Source organism: Neovison vison, chromosome 8 (assembly GCF_020171115.1).
Source record: "Neovison vison isolate M4711 chromosome 8, ASM_NN_V1, whole genome shotgun sequence".
NCBI classification, from domain to species: domain Eukaryota; kingdom Metazoa; phylum Chordata; class Mammalia; order Carnivora; family Mustelidae; genus Neogale; species Neogale vison.
Genome location: NC_058098.1, coordinates 44,980,544 through 45,002,822, shown reverse-complemented (window position 1 = coordinate 45,002,822; position 22,279 = coordinate 44,980,544). Strand labels below are relative to the sequence as shown.

At 41.7% G+C, this 22,279-nt stretch overlaps 1 protein-coding gene across 1 annotated transcript in view; it reads right to left on the bottom strand.

The window, feature by feature from the left end:
* CFAP61 (cilia and flagella associated protein 61) overlaps positions 1-22,279 on the bottom strand; it is a 298,453-nt gene that overhangs the window by 120,486 nt on the left and 155,688 nt on the right. The window contains exon 17 of the mRNA XM_044263545.1: positions 12,671-12,798. Coding sequence (XP_044119480.1) covers positions 12,671-12,798 — 128 coding nt within the window. The remainder of the gene's footprint in view (positions 1-12,670; positions 12,799-22,279) is intronic.

The following is a 22,279-nucleotide window of genomic DNA, read 5'->3' as shown; positions in this document are numbered from 1 at the left end:
TATCCCTGCTCACAAGCTTCCAGTCTTCATGCCTGCTTCCTGGGCCGTGCTACCTACCACCACAACTTCCTGTTACATATCTACACTATAGCTTCCTTCTGAGCTTGAAACCCAATTTCCAAAGTCCTATTGGGGCTGCTCCACAGGCATCTCAAATTCAGTATGTGTCCAAACACAACTCTTTGGAGCCCCATTCCTTTGCTACTTTATCTCCATCAAAGGCGTGACCAACTAACCATCTCTCAAGTTAGGGGATTAGAGAACCAACTTCAGATTCCTCCTCTCTTTCTCACTTCCCACAGCTGGTTGCTATGTCCAGTCACTTTTACCTGGTCCACATGTCTGAAATGTGCCTCACCCAACATTCCCGGGACACATTGCCTTAGCTCACCCTCTTGCCTAGAGAAATGGTCTCAGGAGAGTTTTTCTGGCGCAAGTCTCTCTCCTGTCCATCTTCTGCACAGACACTGGAAACCTCTTTCTAAATTAAATCAAATCTCAATCATTCCTGGTTTTAAGTTTCCACGTTGGCTCACCACTTTTTTTTTTTTTTAAAGATTTTATTTATTTGTCAGAGAGAGAGGGAGAGAGCGCGAGCATAGGCAGACAGAGAGGCAGGCAGAGGCAGAGGGAGAAGCAGGCTCCCTGCCGAGCAAGGAGCCCGATGTGGGACTTGATCCCAGGACGCTGGGATCATGACCTGAGCCGAAGGCAGCTGCTTAACCAACTGAGCCACACAGACGTCCCCTGGCTCACCACTTTGATGGCAGTAGAGCAGAGAGGCTAAGACCATGGGCTAACTGAGGCAATCTGACTCTTGAGCCCATGGTCTTAGCCTCTCTGCTCTACTGCCATCAAAGTGGTGAGCCACTTTATTAACTTAAAGTTAATACATTAAGTCCAAATGCCTGAGCATGGTAAAGTGGCTCACCACTTTGATGGCAGTAGAGCAGAGAGGCTAAGACCATGGGCTCAAGAGTCAGATTGCCTCAGTTAGACCCCAGGCACCAGTACTTTCTAGCTTTTTGACCTTGGGAAAATGGAAACTTATTTAACCTATCTGCTGCTCAGTTTCCTAGTCTGCAAAATGGGAATAATAGAACCTAATGCCTTGTAGGGGTGCTGCAAGGATTAGATGATAGTACCGGTAAAAATGTTAAGAATATTGTCTGCTGCATAGAACATTTGCAATAAATAACAATTTTAAATAAAGTAAGTTAATACATTAAGTCCAAATGCCTGAGCATGGTATGTAAGGCCCTTCTATCAGGGGTAACCTAAATTCATTAACCTTCTTGTTATTTAATGAAAGTTCCTTGCCTCTTTCATGCCTTTATAAGAATGTGTCCACATTTTTCCTCCAACCCTGTATTTTTTTAAGATTATATTTATTTATTTGACAGAGAGAGAGAGAGAAAGAGATCATAAGTAGGCAGAGAGGCAGGCAGAGAGAGAGGGGGAAGCCGGCTCCCTGCTGAGCAGAGAGCCCGATGTGAGGCTCGATCCCAGGACCCTGAGACCATGACCTGAGCCGAAAGCGTAGGCTTAACCCAGTGAGCCACCCAGGTGCCCCTCCAACCCTGTATTTTTTTAATTTAATTTTTAATCTGGTTCAGAAACACCCCAGTATTTAATTTCTTAAATTGATAACTATCTAAAAATTTTGGTCTGGGGTTCCTGGGTTGCTCAGTCACTTAAGCGTCTGCCTTCAGCTCAGGTCATGATCCCAGGGCCCTGGGCTCTCCCACTCAGAGGAAAGCCTGCTTCTCCTTCTCCCTCTGCCTGCCGCTCCCCCTGCTGTGTTCTCTCTCTCTCTCAAATAAATAATTAATAAAGTCTTTTTTACAAATAAAAAAAAAGAGAAAAATATTGGTCCAAAAAAAAAATTGGTCCAAAAGAATAAAGTTTATAACATACAATTTTAGTAGATTTTAGCTTTTCTGAGGATGAAATGTGGAGATCAAATGTTTAAGACTTTTAATTTGATGACCAATGAATATTTTAAAAGTTCCTACAAACAGAACAGTGAGTCACAGAGCACATCTAGGATTTGGACACACAGTAGACAAAATGGCAGGAAGAGCAGGACCACAGAAAATGCATGGTCCTCAGAACTAATGGCGTTGGCTTTGTGTACATAAACAATTTCTAACATCACTGTGAGCCCTCTGCTCCAAAATCAAAGGTCACAGTGCCGTGGGAAAAAAAAAAAAAGTTCAAGTTAAGTGCTCAAGCCAATGAAACATTAAACAAGTGCACCTGCATTTTCACAGCAGATAATTCCAGTGGGGATTTTATGTTGCTGTGGATACAAGGGGAGGAACAGCTCAAAGATACTTGTAAAGCAGGGAGGGATTAGAGTATCCAGGGAAATAAGTAAAAGGTATTGCGTTTCATTCCATGCTTCAGGAGGACAGCTACAAAATTAGGTCTAAATGTCCTTATCCTTCAAATAAAGAGGGTCACATTGCCAATTTATTGTGAAAACGATGAAAGAAACATAAAACTTTTCTTGTTGCTTACCCTTCTGGGTAACAGAAACCTGTCAGCCTGCCAAGTGAATGCTTATTATTTTTATTTTTAATTTTTTCCTGTTTTTTTTTTTTTGGCATAGTAAGGGCAACCAAAGCCAGTGATTTAATTAACTGCTTTCATTAATGCTTCTATTTGAATAAATAGATAATATATAGAGAAAATAATTATCCTACATCAATTTAAATGTTACCATTTAATTTACTGAAATCTCTGCTTTCTTAATTGTTCACAAGAATGACAAAAATATTTGCCAAATTACAGTAAATCCTAGCTCTAGACAGGTATTTGACCTAACTGCTTATTTAAAGAGTCAAAGAATAAATCAGATCTGATTCGGTCTTAATGATACTCACGCAATGTCACAAAATTCATGGGGAGATGATATAGATGGAACTTAAAAGTTGGGAGTTATGTGAACTTCCAACACTAAAAGAAAAATATAGGGCAAAGCAAGTCAAAATATTTATGGTACGTTTATTAAGACAATCTACCCATTTTTCCCCCGAATTTTTTTTTTTTTTTTTTACTTTCTTCAGCAATATTGTCTTGTTTAGATCACAAAAGAGATTTTTTTGGACAATGTCTTTGGCTCCTTCATGTTTGTTGTGTTAGTAAAAACAGCATAGCCTCTGCATCCATGCCCATGCTGCTGTCAGTAATGGCGCACTTGCACCTCCGGGTGGAGGGAGGAGACCAAAGAAAGAGAAACCCAAAGAGGGTGGGGTTAAGGATTCTGAGCACTTCTAAAAGTGGGTGGAGTATTCATGGGGTGAGGAAGAAGTTCAAAGCTCTCTCCCTAACCTGTTTTCTCTTTTCTCTTGGGTGCCATCTTGCATGGTTCTCCTATTTATGGAAGCCCCCTGTAGGAGCCAGCATGGTGCCTGGAGAAAAGGACCAAGGAGAAAGTCTCTTAAATCTGCCTGAGTCCAGGCTTGTGTCCTGGGACAGTGGATCTAGAATCAACACTGAACCCAACAACAAGGTCTGGGTGCCTGCCTAGAGCAACATAGGTGCTTTGTGAATTCTCCAGGGGCCCATCAGGGGAGAGGGATGGTGCCAAGGTAAGAAACTGGAGGGAAGGTGTGGGATTCAGGATCTCAGATGAATAGCTTGCGTATCTCAGCATAGAAGTAAAACACAAATCCTTACTGAAAAAATGAAAATGAATGTAATGTTTGAAATGGTCACTGAACGAAGAATAATAAAATTTGGAAGTTCTAGCAAAACAAACTAAGATGAAATTGAATTTTGCTTTATAATGTATGGGAAATGATCGTGTGTGTGTGTGTGTGTGTGTGTATGAAGTAAATATGTTATGCATTTATACTTTAAACACGTTTTTATATACATGGAGCATGTACAAGATGTACTAACAAGACAGCAGTTATAAAAGACCATCTGGAAAGCCTCTGCACACAAAAGATGGCAAATTAGAAGACACCAATCAGTCAGGTCCCTAAGACTGAAATAAAGCATTGTGGGGATTCCACAATGAGGGAGATCACTTCTGGAGGTGTGGGGGGTGGGGATGAGGACGGGTTTTATATTTGGGGCAAATGCTGGTAGATACAAAGTTTTCTTAACACAATACAGGCAGGTTTCCTCATGCTTGGCAGATAGCTCTTGTTGGAACTTTATTCTTATTGGTGACAGTTTAAACATGAAGTATATGAAACGCTTTCTGCTAGGTCCAATTTAGTGTGTAAATACAATGATATGGGGTAATGCCTTCAGCTATGTCATGTTTAAAGATAAGTTAATAAATATGCCTGGTAAGCCCTGAAGTAATGATATGACCTAGAAGTTCTATGATTTTTTGAGAACTGGAAAATGTGATTTGAAAAACAAGCTCATAAAAACAGGTTAATTACAATGAGCAGTTACAGGGGGAAATGGGTTTCCTTACAGATAAGACCAATAATTTTGAGGAAATGTCTACATAACTGGTTACAATACCAAGGGTGCATGTCAGAGTTACATGGGGAGTCTTAAAGATACATTTTCCTAGACTCACCTTAGCCTGGGAATTATAGCCACAGGAACAGGGGCCCAGGAAACTTTAAAACTACTACCCCCACCCCGACAAGTAGCTCTGATGTACAGAGTTGTTGAGTCTGGAATTTTCACAATCTGTTGCTTATAAAAAAGTTAATCAACATTAACCTCATGTCTAGGAAGCCGATTACAACATTTTTCTCCAGCACAAGGATATGCAAGTGTTTTGTGGGTTTCTTTTTTTTTTGGTTTTTTTTTTTTTTTTTTTTTTTAAGCCCAAGTGCCTTGCTATGATGATATATTGGGAAGATTCTGGTTATCCCTTTGAAAGAAATTCTCTTTGGAGAACTCAAGTTAGAGATCAACATGGTCTCCAGAGGCCAGGTGCCCAGTAGCAGGCCTTGCCTGGTTTGGGTCTTATACAGTGGCTCCAAGTTTTCCAATTCTCCAGAGAGGAAGGGTACCTGACAGCCCTACAGAAGGACCATTCCTGGGTTCCCAGGCCTCTCCTCCAAATTTCTACCCAATATCAAATTGTGTAAGGGAAGTGACATTTTGATATATCCTTATTCCCTCGAAGTGCTTGTAGCCACTTTTATTTGCTTATACCAGATCAACAGAATTCGGTTGGTGGGCACTATGGGAAAGCAAGAAAGTGACTAGTAGATTCAGAGCTGAGGCTGGTCGGGGAGATGTGACTAGGAGCATATGGTGTCCTTAGTCTTTTGGGGAGTGAGGCTGCATATGAGAAAGGTGGGGGCAGTAGGATGGAGATGGATAATATTGACCAGTGCCAATGATATCCAAGTAGTGGAGGACTTGTTTAAACAGAGATCTCTGGGTCCCATTCTCCAAGTTTCCAATATAGTAGGTCTGGGATGGGACCTGAGAATTTGTATTTCTAACAAGTTCCCAAAAGATGTCCGTGTTGGTGGTCCATTTTGAGAACCACTGTTCTAGGCAGAGAAAAATGAGAGGCTCCAGGGGTTTTGGGTGATTAAGAAAAGTGGAGAGAGTTTAATGTCAGTTTTATTTTATTTTTTTTAAAGATTTTATTTATTCATTAGAGAGAGAGAGAGAAAGCAGGGGGAGAGGCAGAAGAAGAGGGAGAAGCGGACTCCCCACTGAGCTGGGAGTCTGATGTGGGGGCTGGGGTCTCAGGATGTGGGATCATAACCTGAGCCAAAGGCAGATGCCCAACTTTCTGAGTCACCCAGGTGCCCCAGTTTTAATGAAGGAAATATATGATCCCATTAAGTATTTGAGACACCTGAGTAAAGATTGAAATTTTTGTCTTGGCCTTGCTTTTTTTTTTTTTTTTTTTAAGGGAACTCCTGGATTTGGGGTTGGGAGTGTACTCAGAGCCCCCTAAGACTTACATGATCAACTTGAGGTCAGTGGCAGAATAGAGGACCCAAAATAAGTCCAGATTAAGGTTTGCAAAACATCCAAGTATCACAAAAGAGCCTAAGAAACTTCCAATGGCAGCCCATAAAGAGTGACAGTCAGTGGGAGCCAGAGATGTGGCCCCTACATCCCTGAATCTGGGTAGAGAGCTAAAAGGGCAGGGAGCAACTCCAGTTTTCTTCATAGTCAAGCAGCTTTGCAAAATGGAAACACCCCAGAGCGTTGGTCAGCTTGCTTGGTACTCCTGATGTTAAACCAGAGACCATGGCCATTTTAACTGAACTTCAAGAGAAGGTCTTTGCCAGACCAGAACTTTTGGAAGGAACAGACACATAGGGTGGCAGGAAGTACCCATGATTCATCCCTAATCGTTGGGGAAGAAAGCATCTTCCATATTAAGGCTCTACCTCCCCAGTCTCTTCCCTCATAGGAGAGACAATGCAAAGCAACCACAAGGGAACTAGATATGCAGATTTAATTAGTGGGGCAGTGTTGGTCTAATAAATTTTGAGTGCTTTTCCAGATGCTTAGCATGCATCACCTGATTTAACCCTTGTGCCAGGGAAGAGGGTTATGCAAAGAGGGACCACTCTCGGTTGTGTCCCTTCAAGGGCCCCAGTACGGAATTACGTCTCAGTTGCACACAACGACCCACTGACCAATGCTTTTTGGGGGTGTTGTTAACCTTCCTCCCTTTCCCACCCCACCACCCTGCAGTCTCAGGTAGTTTCCTGGAATCACCCCCAAATAAACTGCCTACACCCAAATTCTCTGTTTTCAGCTTTTGAAGGAATGCAACCCAAGACAGGCACTGACATCATCATTTGAAAATGATGGAAATGATCTGATAGTAGAGGGTGGGGGGTGGGCGAGTCTATTACTCAGTCTGCACATGTGGTTTGTACTCTCTGTGACCATGAAGAATGAATGCCCTACTTAACCCCAAAGAATCACAGAAAAAACACACGCACGCACACAAATTGACAATAAGCTTATCCCTGCAAAGCCCTCCTATTGCTCAAAGAGTCTCGCTTTTCTTTTGTTCCAGGAGTCTCTAAAGTGGGCAGTAGTAGATATGAAAAGTTATCCTGAAATGAGCAGGAATGGACAATTTCGGTAAATGAAAATTTTTCTCACTGAACATTAATTACATTTAAATCTTGGAATCTGATTAGGAGACTCAACCGTGATTAGCAACACCAGGGAGTGTGGATCATCCTTTTCTGGGGGAAGAAGCTCTTTCTCTGAGCTCCACCCAGAGTTGGCCCTCCTCTCCCCTCCCCCACCCGACCCCAGCCACCAGACAGGGGCCTCGGTGTGGGCCCCCTGACAGGTTCCACTGTGATGTCAACAGAACAAGAGGCAAGATGCGACCTGCCCCCTGTTGATCTCTGCCTGCTCCCTGGGCAAAGCGGAGGGCAGCAGCTCACACCCGTGCTGTGTTTGCCTGGGTCTCAAAAGGACAATCTGGGAGAGGCTGTGTCCATCCATTCAGGGGGGTGGAGACTGACAGGACAGAACAATGACAATCACCAACCTGTTCACGGGGGTTTAGCTCTGAGATCAGCAAGTAAGCACTAACTATTTAATTAGTCACCTAATTAGTGACAGGCTACACTGAAGGTTTCAGATGTCCTCAGACGAATGGGGAGATAAAAAGTCTAATTAAGCTGCCAGCGTTGGGCGGGCGGCTGCCAGAGCCCACAGCTGTGCCGGATGTGTGGCCCGCTACCAGGAGGAAAGTTCATCTGGTCCCCACTGAGGCTTCACAAATATGCCCTCCACAGTCCCAGCTTCCCTTAGTCACCGCAGCCCACCCAACCAGATGACGGACGTAGGTTTAGGCAGAAAGGCAGAGATGTCCCCCCTCGATGAGATTATTCGGTTGTCTTTGTTGAGAAAACTCTTCCGTGTGGTGAAAGTGGAAGGGAAGGTGAGCCTGGGGCCTTCGCAGCCACCAGCATGTTCTGAAACTGGAAGAGTGGGTTTCTCTAGGCACACAAAGGGTCGTGGGGACACCACCCTGGACTGCTTTCAGTCACTGGCATCCCAGGATGCCACCGCAGGCTCCTCAAGAGATTCTTTACCTCAGAATTTAATTAGGAAGGATTTTAAAATAACGGATTAAAAGGGACTGCTCCATAATTAGGAGTAAATAATATGATGCTCAGAAGCACAGAGACACACGAGCTGAAACAGAATAAACCCCGTAACTGCTTCAGCTCAGTGAGCTGATGCCCAAGAGATGGCGAAGGAGCTGTTTGTTCTGTGTAATTCTTGGCTGGGGGCGGGGGTTGGGGTGGGAACCACTTTCTACCAGGGACACTGCCTGAGCCTGAGGTTCTGCATCGTTCGTGAGCTCCCGGATGACTGCGATGATATGGCTGCCACTCCACAGACCTCACCGTGAGGAAAAACGATGCAAAATGTTAAGATGAGTTCATAGACCTGGCTCCTGTCTTATTTTATTTTATTTTATTTTATTTTTCCCTTAGGGAGAGAGAGCACGTGTGAGTAGGGGAGGGGCAGAGGAAGGAGGAGAGAGACAAGCATAAGCATGACACGGGCTCGATCTCACGACCCTGAGCTCATGATCTGAACTGAAATCAAGAGTCAGACACTTATCCGATGAAGCCACCCAGGAGCCCCATCTGCTCCTTTTTGGGGGGCATACCATTTCCCTATTTGTCTTTAAAAAATGATTTTGGAGTACTTCGGTAGAAAGCCTGAAGTAGTCAAAGCATGGCATTTGGGGAGTTCGGCAGAGCTGCACTGGGTCCGTGAAGCGATTGGTAAAAATAGGACTTCCTAAAGTTTTGTGGGAAAGGGCCTCCTGCTTTCTGAAAAGAGCTTTCAGACTTTGTTGTGAAGCTCTTCTTTGGGAAACACCGTTTCCTTGACAAGATGATAGACACTCACCTCCAGACCTGGCTGTTGATCCAAGAAGAGGAAGTTCCCTTCAGGTCCCAGATGCAAGTGGTGGAGTTCCTAGGGGACAACACCTTCGGGCTGGCAGCACCATGGGGGGGTCCCTGCCATGACCCTCTCAGCACGGGTGGGCAGCAGAGGGGGGCTGACAGCTAACACCAAGTTCTTTCTGCTCTTTCACATGACTGGAGTTTTAGACAAGTCTTTTTACTAACAGTACCGAAAGGGCAATGCCTATGAAATACTTAACTGTCCAATCCAAGAACTTTCAGTCCCAAAGAGCAGGACAACCAAATGAATACCACCTATCAGTTATGAGAACCATAACTTAAAAACAGTTCAGGTCCATGATGTAAATGTCTTGGAATGCTAAAGAACCTAGATGATTCACAATAAAATATCTTAAGAGCTGCCTTGCCCCCCTCGAATTCATTGCTGTCTACACTACAGGATAAGTGGGGGTTTCCTCCTCATCAGCCCCTACCCGAAGAAAGCTCCGTTGGCCCTGACTCCATGCTTGCTGTTGGTCCCTTGCTCAGCTCCTGGTGATCACCATGGGAGCCCATGCCCTGGCAGGGAAGGTGATGGGGACAGGCCAGAAGATGCCTGTGGCCAGAGCCCATACTGGCCATAGGGTGGGGTGTGGAGCCTAAACACAACTTCCTCCTGGGCTCTTCTCAGACACAGCACTTTCTTGGACACAGCACTCTCAGAAGACAAGGCAGATGGCCCCTGGGGGTGGGGTGCTACAAATTACCTGAGCCTCACCCTGACCTTGAATTACCCTATACCTCCACCAGCCAATTAGGAGACGTAGGAGGGTAGATGGAGAGTGCAGGAAGCTCTGAGAGCAGGATTGCCACTCTTCAGCCCAGCACTGGAGGACTGAACAGGACTGGGAGGACAGGGACACACCAATGGATGCTGGTATGTGTCCCTAGGAAAACACCTGTCACCCATATCACTGGGAACGGAGGGGCCCAGGTGGCCTTGCCCTAGCAAGGACAAGGAGATGCCCTAGCAAGGACAAGGCCTGACAATCAAAGACAAGAAGGTGTGTCTGTGCAGATGTAACTGGATGGGTAACAGCTAAGGACTGGCTAGAATGTTGCACTAAAACAAATAAATAAACAAACCGAAACATCACCCTCACGATTCCCCCCACCCTCGGAGCTGCTTCCTACTGGATTAGTTGATGACTTAGAGCAAGTCCTTTCAGCTGCCCCAGCAGAGCCTCAGCACTTCAGGAAAGAAGGACGTCACAAGGGAAGAGATTTTACGTACGACTGCTTTTGGTGTCCTTTGAAGAAGACAAATGCTTTGTAATTTTTTGGCATGTACATGATGTGAGGACACCACATGTTTTGTCACCAGATGACAGAATTACCAAATTTTCTGGAAAAAGAGGTTGCTGTACTGGGCCTCACGTGGGCTTTCTGGGAACCACAGTGTCCCAGCTGAGTCTAATAGTGCAGTGCAGAAACATCAGGAGGATGACTTTTCTAAATCTTGCCTCCAAAACGTGGGTTTAATCCTCACCGGGGGGTCAATGTTTGGTGATCATTTCCATTTTATTTCAGGTCAAATCATTTATAACATCTAGTTCAAATAGCAGTTAAGCTGGTAAAGTAAAATATGCAGTAGGTTACTATGGTGATTGCTAATTTAAAATAATTAGGGAAAATAATGAGAAAACTATTTCCTCTGTGAAGGATTCAAGATCCGTAAACTGATACCAGTCTATTTTTAGCATCTGTAATCTGTGTAATGATGACAGAGAACTAGGAGTACTTTAAAATGCTTTAAAAAGGTCTGTCTGATTGAGGAATTTAATCAACCAAGTACTTATATCCAAATTTCTATTTGTCATTATTAAATTTATGTTGATTCCACAAAAAGAAAATTATATGTATATATCTTCAGGTAATCATTTAAAATAAGATGTAATGAATAAGTATGTAGGTGAACGAAGACTTCAGACCTGTTTTTGCTAACTGCTTGACTACTATAATTTCACAGTCCACACAAATAATTTATCATTCAGAAATGGTCACATGTGACTTGCTGTTTGGAGTCTTAGAGAAGAGACCCCTCAGCACGAGGCAAGCCCTCAAACTGTAGTGTGGTTTACATGTGAAAACGAATATTTCCAGATGCTTCTCAGTATTTCTTTCTTGCAATGAAAGATTGCTATAGACTGACTATGATATTTAAAGCATGTGAGCTCTCTTGCTGATTTCAATAATGACATGTGACTTATTTCTGATTAACTAGGGGTATGTTCCAGATAATTGCACAAATAGGCTGGGAAGTGGAAAAAAAAAATCTTTATCTGGTTAATGTGATATCAAATGAGCAGAGTAACCCTGCAAGGTTAGCTCGTCTCCTTATCAACCAGGGGCAAACACCTGTTAGGGGTCATTTCCTCCCTCCCTTTCCTTGTCTGACCCCTTCCAAGGCCTCACGCTTGGGCTGCTACCTTTGATGGCTTCTGGAGGAGTTGGGGGAAGCGGGCTATTGTTTCTCATCTTCTTCTTATCTCTTAGCATCTATAGTTTTAAATAGGAACTAAAATTTCTCATGTGATCCTGAGCAAAAGATTTAGAAAAAACTGGACTCATTTGATTCAGGAGTCTGTGGTTCTCCAAAGTTAGGGTGTTTTAAGACATCCGTGAGACTTTAAAGAAAAAAATAAATGAAAAGGGGTGCCTGGGTGACTCAGTCGTTAAGTGTCTGCCTTTGGCTCAGGTCATGATCCCAGGGTCCTGGGATCGAGTTCCCTGCTCAGCGGGAAGACTGCTTCTCCCTCTCCCACTCCCCCTGCTTGTGTTCCCCCTCTCATAGCGTCTCTGTCAAATAAATAAATAAATAAAATATTTTTAAAAATAAATAAAATAAATGAGGAAACCAAGTCTGAGAGAAGTGAGGCAAGTCATCTAGGGTCCTGCATCAGGTGGTGGTGATGCCAGACCATGACCCAAGTGCTGGGACAACAACCTAGGGCTCTTCCTGTCAGGGAGGGGCTGAAATTCAGTGAGCAGATGGAGAGCTACTCAGGGGAAGCTGAGAGCCCTTGGGAATCCCCTATCAGGAAAATGGGCTCTGAAAGGAAACCCGTTTAGAGCTGTGAGTGTTAACAAAGCAGTGCTGGAGAGACACATGGGCCTCAGTCTTCCCTGTGGGGTTTTTCTCTGTTCCTTGACACCCAAAATGCAGGGGCTAGAAGAAAGGTCCCAACCCATCTTCCATTACTGAAAGCCTCTTTGTGATATGCAGTATCAAAATTGATTTCCAAACCTTCCTGATTGTATGGAGCACCTGCTAAAATACAGAGTCCCAGAGCCATCCCAAGAAGTTTTGGATTCTGTAGGTATGGTGCTGGGGCTGGGAATCTACCCTTTGACAAATGTTGTAGGTGATTTTTATGATTCAGCCAATAAGGGAAACACTAGTATAGATTGGGGTTGGCAAACTTTGGAAAGGGTCAGAGTGTACATATTTTAGGCACTGCTGGATAAACAGCCTCTCAAATCTGCTACTGTATCAAGAAAACAGAGACAACATAGAAATGACTATGACTGTGTTCCAATAAAACTTTATTTACAAACACAGGTAAAGCCACATTTGACCCAGGGGTTATAGTTTGCCAACCTTAGGTCTAGAATATTTCACTGATTCATTAATCCACCTAGACAGGGTGTGTAGGTGACCAAAAAAACTCACGGTTTTTTCTTTCAAGAAACTATCTCAGGTGTAGAAGAGAAGAGCTCCTTTAAAAACAAAGAAATCAAGTAAAACAACTCACCAAAATACCAACGTCTCTAGGAAGGAAATTCCAACATTGGATGCACCCACCACAACAATCTTGGCATTGACAGTTATTTTAGGTTCCAATGTCAGTTTTCTGTTCGTATGGTTCAGGGCATAACTCAACTGTAATAAAAGATACAAAGAGGAAGAGAGACTTGAGGAAAATATTGCCGAGTCTGTACTCCCAGACTGACAATTATGTGGAGTTGTTTAACCAGGACATTACCCAGAAATCAGACTGAACAGTGCCCACGCACAGCTATGGTGACATTTAGGGAAAGGTATTTTGAAGATATTAATGTAAGAAGATGGGACTACATCTAAGACCTGGTCTGGGTCACATCAAGATGCTTGGTTTACATCATTTTTGCCTTATTATTGATGGATGTTTCCTATAGAACTGAGACCCTTTATGATTAGAAGCAGTAATGTAAAAATAATCCCACAAGAAGATAGGCAAGTTGCTCCTTGAGAATCTGGAGTTTCATGAAGGGTCCTTCTGTCGAAGATTAACTTGAAAACTTGAACAACAACTGGATTGCAATTGTTGGGTAATTTAAGGCAAGTATGAACTCTTTCCATTCTGGATCCATCACGCTACTTAACACAGTGCCTTGCGCACAGGGGCTCAGTAATCTATGTAAAATGACAATCTTAGTTGAATGACAAAACATGTTGGATGATAAAGGTTAGTCAATCTTGTAGATGACCTGAGGTCAGGGAGGACTCTTAGAAACAGAAAAAGTAATTGGTGATCATTTTAATGTCCATATTTGAAAAATGTTTCTGAGTTGATTTATTTGATTCACTTTCCTGCAGAGTCTTCAGTAGAAGCAGTAAATATACAGAGGAAGGTTTTACAAAGCGATGGTGGGGTACTCTTGAAAGAATGTTAGATCATGTCAGAAGACCATGGTTCTATTTTTAATTTATTAATTCAACACACATTTGTATTTGATGCTTACTCTGTGTCTGGAAGAACTACAACTGACTTCTCATCAGAAACAATGGAGGCCAGAAGACAGTGGAATGACATCCACACCAATGCACCCCACTCTGTTGAATTCTGATTACATTAGCATTAATTCATCCTACAATTCAGACATCTTCAAATTCCAATAGACCAAGTTTATTTTGCATTTCTTAAAACCCCTCAGGGGTTTTTACTAGGAGTTTGGGAGTCCAATGGTAAAGTCCTATTTAGAGCACCTTCTGCTACTTGAGGTAGCATGGGTATGGTCACATGCTTTGCCATTTACAAAGGAACATGTAAAATTTAGAGGATAAATCTCTTCTCTCTAGCTGTAGCTAGCCTACCAATATGTTGGTAGAAACAGTCTTGACCCAATGTAATATAATGTTTGGAGACTTTAGATTCTCCATAATTAATGCTGCTGATGCCTCTCAGCATGTTCCCACCTTTAATGAGGCACACTATGGATTGTGGAAGACGGAGCTTGCCTCCATCTTTAAGAGGGGACTCTGACTGATATAAATCAATTCCCATAATCCCACCCTCCTTGCTCAACAGTTGGCCCAGGATAGACACATGACCTGTGTTGGCCTAATCGGAGTGAAGCCCAGGACCTTCTTTTTCCTAAGTTTTTATTTAAATTCTAGTTAGTGAACATACAGTGCAATGTTGGTGTCTGGAGTAGAATTCAGTGATTCATCACTCACATACAACATGCAGTGTTCATTATATCACGTGCCCTCCTTAATACCCATCCCCAATCCAGCCCATCTCCCACCCACTCCCCTCCAGCACCCCTCAGTTTGTTCTCTGTCTTTAAGAGTCTCTTATGGTTTGTTTCCCTCTCTCTTATTTCTCCCCCTCCTCCAATATGTTCATCTGTTTTGTTTCTTAAATTCCACATATGTGTAAAATCATACGGTAGCTCTCTTTCTCTGATTGATTAATTTCACTTAGAATAATACAGTCTAGTTCCATTCATGTTCTGGTGAATGGCAAGATTTCATTCTTTTTGATGGCTGCCTAATACTCCATTATATTACTATAGTATTCCATTATATATGTATATCACCTCTTCTTTATCCATTCATCAGTTGATGGACATTTGGGCCCTTTCCAGTTTGGCTTTTGATAATCCTTCTATAAACATCGGGGTGCAGGAACCCCTTTCAAATCTGTATTTTTGTATCCTTTAGGTAAATACCTAGTAGTGTAATTGCTGGATGATAGGATAGTTCTATTTTTAACTTTCTGAGGGACTTTTATATTATGGTTGAAAAAGAAAAACCTCTAATCTTCTAGATAGTACTGGGGTATAGGTGTGAAGCCTGAAGTGGTTTAGTCATCATGCCACCAAGAAGGAAACCATCCTGGTTGAAGCCTCAAGAGAAACACTGAGAAGTGGAATAGGAATTCCTTTCAAACTCTATCTGGAGCCCATGCTACCTTTGGAGTCTTCAGTTATATGAGCAACAAATACCACTTAGCTATCGCCACAGTGGGGCTGCATAACAAACTACCACAAAAGGCACTGGCTTAAAACAGTTGTCATTTGTTCTCACTCACATATCTCTGGGTCAGCTAGAAGTTTGTTGTTGAAGGCTGGGTTCAGCTGGATGTGGCTCCAACTTGGCCTCCATGTCTCTTACATTTATTTTGATGAGAGATAGCTGGCGAATGTGTTTTTGGCAATGGTAGAGTGTAAAAAGTTAGAATTGGCAACTTCTTCAGCCTAGCCAAAGCAAGTCATGTGGCTGAGCCCATCACCCACAAGATGGGGAAGTAGACCTGCCTGTCATGAGAGGAACCTCAGAGGCACCCAGTAAGAGCACAACCTAGGGAGGGACAAATAGCTGGGGAGAAAGAGGCAGCCCACCCCATTTCCTTGGTTGTTTAGGACAGTTTATTTCTTTTATATGCAACTGAAAATTCCTTAAGTTGACACATTTTCTAAATGACAATAATGGATGTATCATTTGGGTGAAAAAATGTCTGTTCTTCAAATAAATATCACTCTAACCTGCTCGATAAGAATTTCCCAAGACATGTCAAAAAGGAATTTTTTGAGAAAAGTAGTTTATTCTGGTATCTGTGGGAGCCACCATGTACTGTGTGCTAATTAATTTCCAAGATGAGCAGGATGGCAGCCGATTCACTCTAGCCAGCCCAGGGTCTAGTGGTTTACAGTGAGGAAGACAGGAATCATAGATGTTGGTATGATGGCATCTGATCACAGGTCTAATTAACAGACTTAAAATGCCAGCATCCTAACAGAGGTCATTACTCCAAGATTCCTTCTGTAGGAGATATGTTCAGACATTCCCCTCTCCTATCCAGAAGTGCACACAAAAAACACTGTAGCATGGGCAGTAATGAAATTCCCTGGTAAAGAATTAGACCCCATTTATGAAACAGCTCCTGTATCAATGATACAAAGGCGGCTGGGGAACAGAACAGAATGGCTTCTGTTTCCCACACAATAGCTTTCACGCCAACAGCTGCCAGGCCTCAGAAATCACCTTTCTAACTGCTGAATACACAAAGTGGCCTCAGGGTGTCAAGAGTTAGCCATCAGTACCAAGGATGGTTGGGTGTCTCAGGAGAGTGATCAGGCAGCACAATGATTTTCAGTAAATCCATGTGTGCAGGCTTTAATTAAAAACATATTCATCATCAGGTATGATGAGCTGACCTGAAAAAAACACATTTTTCTTTTGTTGGGAGAGATGGTTTTTAAATACCTTGAAAAAAATTCTTCCCAGCCTGAAAATGTCTTTCAGTGACAACTGCAAATGAAGACTCCTTCAGCTGCTTTATAAAGGGATTATTTTGCCCATAAGCAGGAGTACAAGTCATTTTTGAAGGAAAGCAGAATATTTCCTTCCTTTCTGTTCCTCCAACTACAGGTTTTCTTCGGGGGTGCGGGCTGGGGGAGGCGCAGGGAAACACCAGGTATGTAAGATTTTTTAAATCAAGTGAGCTCTTCCTTTTCTTTGTCTGAATATCTACCAAATATGTGCCACACATTGGAAGCCTAGTTTATTTCTGTTTTTTATTTCCTTAATAGTGAAGTAAAAAGAAAGCTTTCTTTGCTGACTCATATTTTATAAACAGAAATTAAATGTGCCTTGTGGTAGTAAGTTATTTCAAAGATAAAAGAGATGAAATTCTGTAAGCCATTTAATTACATACCAAACCAGCGACAATGTGGGGGAGAAAATAGATTCTTACCTCCATGTCTTGGGAATACATTTATAATTCTTATTTTTCTAATGACACTAAGTTAGCATTTTTAGATAAAAGGAGACTTTTTTTTTTTTCAGATGAATTTATTTATTGGAGAGAGAGCATGAGAGAGAGTGAGCAGGGGGAGGGGCAGAGAGAGAAAGAGAGGGCGAATCCTCAAGCAGGAGACTGAACATGGAACCTGGAACGTGGAGCCTGACACAGGGCTTGATCTTATGACCCTGAGATCATGACCTGAGCCGAAATCAAGAGGCGGACATTTAACTGAGCTACCTGGATGCCTCAGACAAAGGGATAATTTTAAATGTAGAGACCAACATGTCCCAGCGAGAAGGAATAAAACACATATCATGGTATGTAAGTAGACCTTCTAAGGCTAAAGGAAGTGTTCCTTGAAATTGACAATGAGTCTTCTAATGAGTTTAAACTGCACACCCTCCATTCAACCCCAGACAGGAGAAGAAAGAATGATATTATGGGATATCCCTGTTAGAAAATTCTAGAAAACTCTAGAGCTTGAGGTGGGGGAGGGAAATTACGACAAAGGTCATGTTAAGGGGGATACTGAGTTGAGCTGAGAAAACAGAACAGAACAGAAATGGGCACAAGATACAGTCCTCACCTATTCATCTGTAATTTCCTGTGAGCTTCTGCAACAGAAGACTTAGAAGTGAATGAGCCACTAGAGGAGGTTTTAGTTGACTTTGTCAATTTAGTTGGTTTGTTCACTGCCCTTCACTTAAACTGTTTGCTTCCTGAGGTCAGGAACTACATCTTTGCTTTTTGAGGCATTTGTTTCGTTTGGGTTTTGTTTTGCTTATTTTATCTGAGTTATTCCTGCCATACATTTTTTTGAGATTTAATAAATGGCAAAAGAATTGATACATTAACTTTTTCATGAGCCCTTATTAAAGAGGGTTGACATAACTTTCACTGTTCCAAATTATTTCAGCTGGTTCTTAAATGAGCCAGTTGCTTAAATGAGCAAACAAATGACTTAGCTATAATTAGAACAACTTGTTATTAAATTGGATCTTTTTAGTAGAAATGATATTGATGTACACAGTCAGTTGAATTGATGCCCTGATTCACATATAGTTACCAAGAGACATTAAATGTACAGTTTTGTGTTTTATGCATGTTTATTAACTGCTTTGTGTTTACACGAAATTGGTCAAAATGTAATTTTCCCTGATATACGCAGACCTTAGTTCAGTGTTTCCACATCTGATTTGGTTTCTCTTATGCACTTAGAATGAGCTAGAATGAGTACAAAAGCATTATTGAAACTCAATTTCAGTAATAGATCCAAAATCAGAAGTTACTAAGATTACAAATAGGCCAATAAACTAGGAAGCAATCAAAACAAATATAAATGATCCTACATAATAAATGCAAGGTTCATACTAAAATGGAACATGACAATATCTATGGTGATTTTTTTCCTAATGGTACCATTTCATTTGGAGGTTACCTTCAACCTCCAGGATCATTAGACTGGGCACCATTAGCCCAGTGGTAATGTTTGGGCTTCTTTTCTTAATTCTGCCACTGGTTGAAATTCTGAGCCTCTTTTCCTTAAATATCAGTTTCCTCAGGTGTAAAATGGAAGTAAATTACACAAACCTCTGCCTTCCTCAGCAGGCAAACATGGGAACTATTCATTAAACAACGTCTACAAATACTTTGAGCTTTTCAGGCAAAGATGTTACACAAGGTAAAATTGCACATCCTCTCTCCCGTCTGCAATATGAAAGGCAAATCTTCGAAAAACACATTTTAAAAGGGCAAAACAATGAGCTCAATTTTCAGCTCCACACCCATGTGTATATATTTTTTCTTACAGAAAGCTTCCAAAGACTTCAAAGGGAGCTCTGTCCATGCAAGAAAATGGAAGATGGAGAGATTCAAAGCCATTAGGAATAGAATTTCTGAAATTCTTAATAAGCCCACTTTTGCTTTATAAATGTAATTTTTCCCTTATGCCTCTCCATTCTCTTTGCTTTTTGAGAGGCCTTCTGTTTCCCAATTGGATCAAAACAAATGACAGATTGATATCCGTGTTAGTTTCGAAGTCCCAAGTTCACAAGTTGAGCTCTTTGGGGCAAGGTATGACAATCCTTACCAAATAAAGAAGGGGTAGTGAGGTACAGACATGTAAAAGAGAACTAATAAGTTAGAAATCACTTTCACAGATAAAAAATAAAAATTTTGAAAAGCCAGCCTTTCTGTTAAAATCATTACAAGTGTTCAAGAGTCTGATAGGAACACCAAGGCCGCTGTCCTGGGAAAGCAGAAAGAGGTTGTGAAGAAGAGGCTGTGATTTTGAGCCTTGCTTTATGAAGGATTCTCTTAACTTTCCCAATACTTTTCGTAGCCCCAGCACTCCAGAAAAAAAGTGAGCTGTTCAGCCTATGGTATCTGCTGAAGGCAATGATGAACCAAGGACACTTTGTGGCTTGCATTCATCACACGAGAAGAGCATACCCCAAATTGTGCCATGTGGGCAGGGTGGGCTGTGGTGCAGGATCTGCTCCAGGTACACTCTAGGTCCTCACAAAATAGTTGGGAGGTGAATGAAGCGCTACTGTATTGCCTTGGCGGATTTATTAGTAACATATACCCACGAAGAATTGTTATTTCAAGAACCATATGCCTTTAATTCCTTTACATTTTCCCCATTATCCTGGGCAAATAGTGGAAGTTTAATAGATTTCTTGTGGCGTACTCCCACAGAGATTGAATCCTAGCAGAAGAAAGAAGATTCCTATATCAGCTAGGGTTGGGCTTGACTGTATACGACAAAAAACCCAGCTGAAACAGAAAACAGTAGCTTAAACAGGATGGAAGATAATTTCTCTTTTATGCAAAGGAAATCTGGAAATAATTATAGTCCAGAGTTATTGAAGCAAGTGCCATAAACTTATCAAAGACCCAGACTTCTCCCTGCCTAATTCCCCATCCCAGTGCAAGGCTTCCATCCTCATGGATGGCCCAGGATGGCTGCTGGAGATCAGACATTATACCCTCATTCCAGGTAGCAGAAAGAAGGGAGGAAAGAAGAAAAAAGGAGCCTTCCTCCCTTTACACAGCCTTCCCAGAATTCCCATTCCAACTATTTCTACCTCCATCTTAGTGGCCAACGCTGAGTCACACAGTCTAGTCAAATGTAAGGGAGAGTGGGAAATAATCCTAATTGGGTGCATCGCTGCCTTGAATAAAATTGAGTTTCCATTAGTAAGACCAAAGGGAGGAATGGCTATTGGGGGCAACTAGTGGTCTTTGCCATAGTTCCTGAAGCCACTATAATTCATTGAGTAAATTTATTCAATTTGCATTTTTCTTATATTTCTTTTATCTACTCCTCCTGTACTGATGATCCTTCATACACTCTTATTCCTCACCTGGATATTATCACTATTTTGCAAACATGATAAAAAGTTAAAATTGTGGCCACCCTCTGACCCTAACTTGAGACCATTCTTATACACTCATATAGGGAAAAAAAAGGGGTTGGGAAGTTGAGTTGAGTGATGTCACTGGATTTCATCAATTCTAGGATGCGCATTTTTCTTACACACTGGCATCCCTGAAATCAACCTCCCAGTCAATATCATTTTAACCATTGCAGTCAGCTGGGCAGCAGCAGTGACATAATTCTTTTCCTGAGTGTGGGTGGCTTGGTCATGGCTACTCATTGACATCACTTCTGGAGAGTTCTCTATATTATGTGTACAACACGTGTGGAGTTTAACTGCTACTGACAGTGTTTTCAGAAAGATTACAGCATGATTTGGCATTAAAATGAACACTTGTTGTGTTCCCATAAAGGCTCAGAAACTGAGCAACAGGGTGCAAATTTGATATTAGTGAAGCAAATATTAGTCATTGGAGGAATAGCCTTAATTCCGTATTTTCTTGCAATGCAACAATCAAGTGCTTTATGGGGCAAATAAAAGATGACAGATGCCCACAAGTAGGTATCTGTGTTACATTTTGTTGCTAAGACACATGCAAAAGTTTTATTCCCATCACATAAGAAACAGTGCTATCGAAGGGAATGTAAATTGCTTCTCCTTTCGGAATAGGTGAAAGAAATTTCAAAGCAATAAGACTTCATGACTGATTCATATTCTATCCGGGACTCCCATTAAAACATTGTTTCATGGCTTAATTTGCCACTTTTTTCTTCCTGGTACATAAAATAAAGGTACACCTTATAAATGATGGTGCCTTAGATTTGATACAGTGATTAACTCACTTGTTTTTAATTAAGAAACCACCCTGAACAAGCCTCTCATAAAATCACTAAAAGTATGATTGCTTTGATGCATATATGAGCATTGGCAAGGGAGATCCCCTGTTGGCTTTTCAGAGACACAGATTCACTGATCCCCAATGTCGGACGTGCTGGCATGTGTACCAAGATAACCTTGAATGGCTCCACGTCCCTCCCTTCCTACCACGAGGCAAGCATTTAGAAATGTCCTTGGAGCCTCTGCATCACACTAATTGAATCTTGCCTGGCACGTTTCTAGCCACTCAGCACTCTACATATCATCTTCAGTACAGTGTCATGCACAAACGGAAGAAATGACTTCTCTAGTGAGAACTCGCAGGGAAAAGCAAATCCATGGCAGGGAAATGGTGTGTGGGATCAACGACCTGACTTTGTATTTTTCTCAAAGCACAAATTACTAATACATTACACATGTAGCTCCTGAAAAACTTCCTTGCTGCTTAATCATTCTCAATTTCTATATCCCCATGAAAAACCTGTGTGTGAGCAAATGAAGTTATGGTCACAAAGGTTTTGCAAACACTCAAATTCAAAAGTGATGGAAGACACTCTTCCTGTTAAACAATGCTCTTCTGAAAAGATGACATTTCTCCTACAGGTATTTGAAAATAAAAATGGTTCTTCAGGCATGAAATGAAAAATGCATGTATGTGTATATTTACAATATAGAATTTGACTCTGAATGTCTTAATAATTATGTAAGGAGTCAGAGATATGAAATAATCAGTGGTAAGTTTACTTTGAGATTTTTGTTAATTTCAAAAAAGAAAGAAGCAGCAGCAGCTAGATCATTGGTTATTTTCCTTGTCTAAAAAAGTAAGAGTAAGGTTTATGGAGAATGCGTGGTGTATCATCTGTCTGAATACACCTTAAAGAAATAGGTGCTTAAAGAAATAGGCTTTCAGGTCATCCTTCTCTTTCCATCCCACATCATAAAGTGTGGGACATGTTGTTTATCAGGGATGCCCAAACAGTTGAAATGCTTGACAGTATTTTGCATTTAATATCCTAGAAGTAGACTGGAATCTGCCCTTATTTTTATAGAAACAACTGACAAATACATAGCAGAGAGCTACAATGTCACA